The 8,553-nt window shown below is 35.1% G+C and overlaps 1 protein-coding gene across 3 annotated transcripts in view; it reads right to left on the bottom strand.

Moving 5' to 3' along the window:
* MYO5C (myosin VC) overlaps positions 1-8,553 on the bottom strand; it is a 35,015-nt gene that overhangs the window by 17,205 nt on the left and 9,257 nt on the right. For all 3 annotated transcript variants that reach the window (XM_084531959.1, XM_084531957.1, XM_084531958.1), the window contains exons 11-20: positions 8,231-8,312; positions 7,871-8,011; positions 7,012-7,137; positions 6,304-6,387; positions 5,294-5,428; positions 4,847-4,944; positions 3,377-3,463; positions 3,161-3,272; positions 1,669-1,880; positions 287-452 (exon numbers count right to left, since the gene is read on the bottom strand). In XM_084531959.1, coding sequence (XP_084388085.1) covers positions 287-452; positions 1,669-1,880; positions 3,161-3,272; positions 3,377-3,463; positions 4,847-4,944; positions 5,294-5,428; positions 6,304-6,387; positions 7,012-7,137; positions 7,871-8,011; positions 8,231-8,312 — 1,243 coding nt within the window. The remainder of the gene's footprint in view (positions 1-286; positions 453-1,668; positions 1,881-3,160; positions 3,273-3,376; positions 3,464-4,846; positions 4,945-5,293; positions 5,429-6,303; positions 6,388-7,011; positions 7,138-7,870; positions 8,012-8,230; positions 8,313-8,553) is intronic.

The raw sequence follows: 8,553 nt of genomic DNA, 5'->3' as shown, positions 1-8,553 counted from the left end.
TACACATTTCTATGCTTCTGTCAGAGGTATCAAAGTACTAAAATACTCAGACTGCACACACAGAAACCAGACTCTTAGTTCTTAAGAACTCTTAGCAGTTCAGAGATTATATCTAAACCACCGTGTAACGATACTTTTACAGAAAATGCATAGAAAAAGAATAGAAGATATGAGTACCAGACATGCAAAAGGTAAAGTAATAGGGATCACTGCCCTTGTCTCCATCTTTCTTATAGATCAGTAGCTGTTTCCAGCTACTGAAATAAGAATTTTTAATAGACTGTACCTTCCGGTATTTTTTTCTTGCTAGAAATCCTCTTGTAAAAGCTTGAATTGTTACAGCAGCCACATGGATGAGCTGGCAAAGTTTACGGACCAGGTAACCTCGGCAATATTTCTGAATAATTATAGCTGCCCATGTTTGCTTCAGAGCTCTTGCAGTTATGGCTTGCCTTCAAAAGACAAAGATCACTTAGATCACATTTGATTTCTCATGCTCATTCTCTCAGCCAGACAAATCACACAAAAATAGTTTGGTTGGCAGTGAATATCATGTAGAACTATTTCCTTTTAGTGAAACACACAGATTTTAGTCTTACTTCCATGACAACAGTTGCAATGCAACTAGTTTATACTAACAAAAGCAAAGTTGTATCAACCAAGTATAAGATGGAGGTACAATTGGGACCAAAACAATGAAGGGTCCCCTAAAGGAGGTGGGTGTATTTACTTAGTATCTTGTTCCATTTAGGTTGCTCCTGGAAGGAAAAGTTACCACTTTTCCATACTACATATGGCCAGATCTCAACTCAAGTGCCATGGTCAATCCCAGCTCGTAACTGCTGGGTGCTAATTAAACCCTGAACTGGGGGAGAAGATTCCAAGAGCAATTTGAGAGTCTTGTATATGTTTGTTTTTTTCTGGATTTCATGTGAGCTGATAGCTACAATGGCTGGGGTGTCCTCCTTACAGGCCACATGCACAGAAAACAGAACATGCAGCTTACTAGAGCTCAGTAAACTCACATAGCACTGGCTTACTTCAGGGTGATAGTTTCTAGAAGCAGAAGATACTGACAACAGGCATCCACCACCTAAAACACAGCTTTTTCTTCAATGAAAATGGAGTAGGGGGAGCAGCCCACAAACTTTCATGTCTTTTTTTCACAAGCAATTTTCTGATGGTGTCTTTCTGAAAATTTCAAAGGCTAGATACAGCCATCTCCCTCCTCCATCTGCTTTTTGAATGACTCGTACTATTTCTTGGCTGCACAATGCCTCCTAATAATTTGCACAAACTAATTTGTAGATCCTTGCAAGCTGATTTTCCTTTCTGCTTCCTGATTTCTTCTCTGGCTCTAAAGCTAAGCAGTAACCCTAAGCCAACTACTGGGTCACATATCACTAGTTAAAGACTAAGCTCCTCACAGGTAGACAGACCTCTCAGGAACCTGGCAGACATTTGAAATCTGCTAAATTGCCTTTCTTCTCATCAGCCAAACAACCTGAACTTTTTCAAGTACATCATTACAATAAAGAGGATAAAAATACAATCCGGATTATTCTTACGTAAAAATTACACTTCCAAATTAGTGCTGGGTATGAGTTTGACCTTCTAGATCCCTTCAGGCATGCCCTGAAAACAAGCTAATTTATCAGCCAAAAATACCGTACAGTCCGCTGCCCACGGAAATACTGCTGTATTGTAACAGCTGCTTGTTTTATGCGAAGAAATTTCTTCCGCTGCAGCCAGCCTCGAACGCTCTTTTGGATCACGATGCATGCATGTCTCAGTTTATCTGATCGTAGCTTTTCTAAGTAAGCAACCTGTCCTGCTCTGAAGAAAATTTTTGTTCTCCCAAACTGATACTGGTTAGGATCCTGAAAAAGAAAACGATATATTAATTTTTTATTCTGTTATTGTAGACCAAACACTCTATTCCTTTTATAAATCGTCACTTTAACCAACCTATTCTGAAATGACGCGATCTTGCCAAATACGAATATCCTCTCTGTCTTCATTACATACAAGAGTATATGACAGAGGGGAAAGCCAGAAAGCAGGAAATAAACAGATTAAAAGGATCAAATTAAAAGGAGGGTCTGGACTTATCATTAAGGTCTTGAAAGCAATGTCTTCATCCCTTTCAGAGGAATTCGGTTCCTTGGACTTAAAGCTACCTTTGGGTGCACATCTAGCCTTGAATCTGTGAGCTCTCAGAGCAAAAGCTCAAGGAAGAAGCAGCTTTTATGCTCAGGCTCTCACTCTTGGACTCTGCTGGAGCTAGGCTGCAAGTACACCAGTGTTTGGTTTTGCACATCCCTGAGTTAGAACTCAGTTCTGACATACTGACTTGAATCACTGGCTTGACTTGGACCTGTGTCATCAATACAGACTTGTCTAAAAAACAGGAATTATGCAATTGTGCCTTGTCAGTGAAGTGATGGCCTCTGCTTATTCTTGGTGTTCCCCAAAACCTACAAATTATTGAACTGCAGCCACCTCTGAGATGGAAGGTAGCGAATAAATGCTAATATATAGCTCTGTGTTGTAGAGACATGACAGAGGAATGGAAAAAAATATATACATATTCAAGGACGCTCAAAACACAAAAAGCAATCAGGTATTTCTAAAACTACAAGCAAGAGGACCCAGGGTTTTCAGTTCTATATTGGTGGGGAAAATAAAAAACACATTACAGTAAACCGAACAGTAAACACAACTTGCTTAACCTGTTTACAAAGGCCCTGTCAAATACTCTGTTGGGAAAGTGTTTTGGTTTCAACACACAACATGCAAAATAGCACTTTTTTAGAACAGTTCTTCAGTATGCTGTGTAACACCGTTGTGTGCATAAAGTTCTAGTACTGGTAAATGCAAATCATTTACTACTTACTAACTTGCAGATATAGGTAGAGTATCTGTCATTTAAAAAATGAAGATATTAAGCACAGAGAGATGAAATCATCTGCCTATGGTCACATCATGACTCATGAGGTCATAGACTTGCAAGCCTATGTTCTACACACTAAATCAAGAAAGATAGTAATAACGTAAGTGTGTTATTCCCGTTTAAGTTCCTGTACTACGCTTGGGAAAAGAGACCTTTAATTAACAGCAGATGCTACAATGCATAATGGAACAGTGCACACATACTAACCTGGATTAGCCGCTGCAAAACAATCTTGCAAATCTGCTTCTTATCATTTAAAGACAGTTCTTGCTGTGTCATAAGAATGCTGTAACGGCTGAAAAACTCAATGTAAGTCCACCTGGAAAATAAAAAGGTAGCAAAATGCAATTTGTTTTTTTAAAAAAAGGTAGTGTGGGTTTTTGGTTATTTTTTTGACTTATGGAGACCAACTGCTATACCTACCTGGATGGATAGCTCTGTGCACTAATTCGAATAGTTTCTAAAACACCACATGCTCGCAGTTGCTGAGCCACCCTTTTTGAGTCAAACCTAAAAAAGCAAAAAGTTATGTTTTACATTTTTGCTGAGCTTGACATAATAATGAAAACAATTCTACTAGCTGGAATTCTATTTCTGCTCATAGGACACAGGGCTCCCCTTTTTTTTTTATATATAGTGACGTACTCCTTATCCCATACAAAAAAAAAAAAAAAAGTATCTGGCTTTTCTTTTTGTTCCTCAAGAAGCTCCTATCAGCAAAAGGCAATTGTGCTTAGGATAAAACAAAACAAAACAAAACAAAAAAACAACACAGAAATAAATTCTCTCAGCAATCTATTGGGAAGTAACTCTCTCTATGTATTCTTTATCACACCAAGAAATTTTACTTAAGAATACCTTGGTTTAAAATTTCTAACAAAAGGCATGGAAAGGCCCTTTCCAGTTCTGGACCAGAGTTGCTAGGCCCACAAAGCACTAAGCTAGTGCCGATCCAGTACTAGCAAAGAGATGCCTGTGGCTCACAGAAGACTGTGTTGTACTTTCATAAACTTACAGTATGTTTTTGTGGTCTAATTCACACATAGTTTTACATTATCAAAGCTGTTTTCCTCCTCACTGCTAATACACAGAACAATCAGGTCTCGGCACAGGGATAGTGAAAGTTGTTATGTTTTGCATGGAGAGATTTTGTCTGGCTCCAAGAAAATGAGCTAATACTAATAAAAATTCACTTAGAAACACAGCAATGTTTGCCTCTTTCTCAGTTATGACAAAGGCGTATATTTCATTTGTCAGTACGTTACCTTTCAATTGAAAGCTGTATACCTGAAACTAAAGAGCTTCCACAAAACAAACCAATAGCTGCATCAAGGCCAACTCCTACTTACTCCCACTAACTCCTACTTAGTTGGTGGTTATCAACTAGACACAGGAATTATGCAAACACAACTATCGAGCATGCATGACTGTATTATAAGAGTAAAATGAAACAAACTTTTGTTTGGCTTTTCTGACTTCTAATGTTATAAATATTTCTGTGGACATAAGTGAAGATCATAAAAAAACGGCAGTGGCTTTTATTCCCTAAATATGAAGGGATACTAGTCCATACTACACAGAAATAACAAGTATAGAAAATATCTATCAGTTTAAAAGGTAAGACAACCTTTTCCCCTAAATGTTATGACAAATGCACAAACATTAATATCTAACTTGAAGATCTTCATCATAATAAGGAATTTATAAGATATTAACAATTATTACTGAATTACTACTATTTTTGTAAGATTTTTTTTTATTTCAGTTATCTTGAAAATAAAAAACATTCTGTATGGAAAGTTGTTCAACAGCAACAATGGAGCTAATGTGAAACAAAAAAACTGTGTTAATTTTTACGATAATACAACAGCTCAACACCACTAACATACTTACTCAAAAGGCTGCTTTTCATCATTTGGCTTTATGCATCGTACATAATGAGGGGTGGTTGCATTAAGTGTCTCCATAAGCAAAGACAAAGAACTCCGAAACTAGAAAATATCAGGCATAACAGTTTCACCAGTAAAACATCTACAGCTAAGTAAAAAGTCAAATCTTATGGCTTTTAATTCTTTGTTAGGTTTTGTCTGAACACAGATTTTCTTAGGGTTTAGATATTAAAAACAAGAAACTTAACAGTCATATTGTTCCTAACACTCTCCTATATATAAATTAAGCTTACCTACTTATACCCAGACCTGGAGTACTGCATTGTTACTGGTTCTTGCTGAAGACCAGATACTTCCTTGTGAACAGTACAATACAACAGCATTTTCTCAGACTACCCAATACACTTTCCTGAAACTATGAGCATCACAGAACTGTATGTTTACCCAGTACCTTACTGCCAACAGTCATCCGGAGTTGCTTGTTAGGTGGCTTGAGAACAGGTCTTGCAGATTTGATGTTTATAGTTGAACTGAAAGGTGAAATGGACACTGGATTTTCTTGAAAAAAGTTTGCGCACAGACGAAACTAAAAGTGTGGTGAAAGAATCACAGGTAAATACTGTGGAACTGCAATAACATTTAAGTAAAATTATGTTATAGTCAATGTAGAATGCAAAAGCCATCCATCTTAATGCTTAGGCCAGTTATTGCAAGACATTGAACTTGATCTTTAAGCCGCAAATAAACAACAATTTAAGAAATATTTGCAACAATCCTAAATCTATTATGAAGCATTTAGGCACTTCAAAGACAAAACTCAACAACTGTGAAGTAGGTCTGCAAGTGCAATATGAGCATATGAGCAATATGCAGTATTTCAGTATGAGCAAACATGGAAATAAATACAGATTTAAACATAAACCACTTAAGTTCTGCTTCTCATGATATTTAATTTAAATGAAGAACATGTTTTTTGTCAGATAAACTTAGCTTCTTAGCAATCCTACAGCCTGAAAGGGAATGGGCCTTCAAGAAGATGGGAAATGACAAGCCCATATAAGACATTTGATATTTTCCCTGCCCTGGAATTCCTTTAAACTCTTCTGAAAAATAAACAAAGGCAGCTGTTAATGATAAGCCACCTATCAAAGCTACATATAAAGACTGTAGGGACAAAAAAAAAAGGATTCCAGAATGCTTCCAAAATGGAAGATTGAATATCATATTTAAATCTTGTATGTGATTTTGATGTTAAAAACACACACTTGAAGAATATTAATTAAAATTAGTATATGAACTGATTTATTCAACCTAAGAATAGGTATGGTTTTTTTTTGTTTTTGTTTTTTTTTTTTTAATTAGAAAAACTTTTTATTAGAAAAAAGTTTTACAATCAGATCTGAATTAATTCCAATGAAATTAGGTACTCAGAAAATTAATCATAATTGATTGTTCACAAACCTTGCTCTCTTTCAAGATTTCCATCAATACTTCATATACTGTATCCCTGTTTTTTTCCAGAAATCCTTCACATTTATATTCTACCTGTGCAAAGGGATTAAATCATTAACTTCAACCACAAACAAACAGTAAGCAAAACAGTTTTTATTCTCTAAACTGTGTTGGCCAACAGTCCTTTATTAGTCCTGAATGCTTTCAACAGCTACACTATGGCAAGCATATGCACATACAGACTGCAAGTTTAGAAGCAGGACAAACTGTCAGGATGCACTATCAACTGCAATTTCCTTCTGCCTTCATTAGGAATTACTTTCCTTCCCTTTTAACCATTATTTTCTATGAAAAAATACCTCTATCTTCAAACCAAAATACCAAAAAAGGATTACTGAATTTGAAATGTAAATAACTGTGACTAAGACTTGTTAAAGACTGCAATCTTAACTATTTTATTTATATATTGCACTCATTTTCTCCTTTTATATCTTTGTGATTTATTTTTATACTCTCAAAATTATGATTTTAAGCTCTTATGTTTAAATGATGCTACAGGTAGTATTAGCAACAACTAAATTGTAAAACATACTGAAGAAGGATTATACAGAAGTTTCAAAAAAGTGTGGTTAATATTTCCTCCATGAGATTGTTTCTTTTCTGATAGAGATACTTCTAGAGATAGGGTGAAATAAAACTGGCTTGTTTACAGCCTACCTTATCAGCAAAGTGTTGAATGATGAAAGATGTGTTTGACATCCTCGGCTTTTCAAAGAGTGCGTTTTTGTTGACAAAATTATTATATAGCTTTTGAAGCCAGTTTTCATCTGTTCCATGAGGCAACTGTAAAAATGAGAAGGGAGATTTCCTTAACAAAACTCTTGTGGACTCCACTGTTTTTTTAGAACAGCAAAACTGCTTACTATCAGTACATGCTACCTAAATAATGTATCCTCAGTCAGTTAGGAGGCCTAATAGCAAAAAGGTTTTGTCTTCTCAGAATTGCCAGTGGAAAAAATAGAAAGACTGAAGATGTAGGTGTAGTGCATTCAACATGAATAGAAAGGAGCAGAAAGGAAAGCGATATATATATATATATATATATTTGGATCAAAATAATTGACTTGGGGAATAATTGAACTCTATAAATGTTGATTGAAAGAGGACCATGGAGACTGTGTATAACAAATTCCTGCTCAGAGCAAGACTACCACCACCACTACAACAGACTTTCAGATGAACCCAGATCCTGAAAGTATCCAAGGAAGGGGATCCCACTGCATCTCTGCTTAACCTGTTCTAGCACTACACTGACCACACAGTGAAGAAATCTAGTTGCTGAGTTAGCTTCTTGGCAAGAATTTAGCTCTTGGTTCTTAATTTTATAAAACAGAAACAAACAAGAATAAGTGGCTTACAATTAAAATAACCAAATAGAGAGAAAGTATTGTTTATTTCATAATGAAAATGCTTTTTCCACTTGAAAGTGAGAAAATAAAGATTTATGCACAAGCTCAAATTGTAAAAATCTTTGTATTTTTATACAAGCTCATAAATACAAGAATTTTCAAATTACCAAGCACTCTTCATCCAAAAGTTCTAAAATACCCATTTTAGCTTCAATAAGGTCAATAACAGGCTGGTTGTCATAAAAGTCTATTAAAGTCCATGGGATATCTTCCTTCATATATTCTTCTTGTTCAAGTTTAAAGACATGCTAGATATATGAAAATTATGAAAACATATGGTTATAATTAAGGCAATATATGTATGGACGTGTGTGATTGCATACAGAACATGAAAATATTTATGTTTTGTAGTACAGTATTTGTCTGTCTTGTCAGAAGTATTCGTGTATATATACATGTTTATATATGTGTATATATACATATAGAACTACACACAAAGAAAGAACTGTTAAATGAAATGAACATACCAGGTTAAATTGCAGCTGTAGTTTTTCATTAGCATAATTGATGCAAAATTGTTCAAAACTGTTCACATCAAACGTTTCAAAGCTGAAACATGTCAAATAAAAAAAAAAAGATGCAATTTTATTGAAGAAAAAAAATCCCTTCACATTTAAATAGAAATCATAATATTCTTGTAAGACTTTGGACCTAATCTAATAATTCTAAAAAAAATAAATAGCCATAATAGTAACGATGCTTCTAAGACATTTCAAAATTTCCCTACAGGTTAATGTTACCAGACATGACAGAGCTAAAAAATCCAGATTTAAATCTAAAGGTGTCATAT

This window comes from Aythya ferina (genome assembly GCF_964211825.1).
Source record: "Aythya ferina genome assembly, chromosome: 11".
NCBI lineage: Eukaryota > Metazoa > Chordata > Aves > Anseriformes > Anatidae > Aythya > Aythya ferina.
The sequence above is the reverse complement of the archived record's forward strand: the minus strand, read 5'-3'. Positions and strand labels throughout refer to the sequence as shown.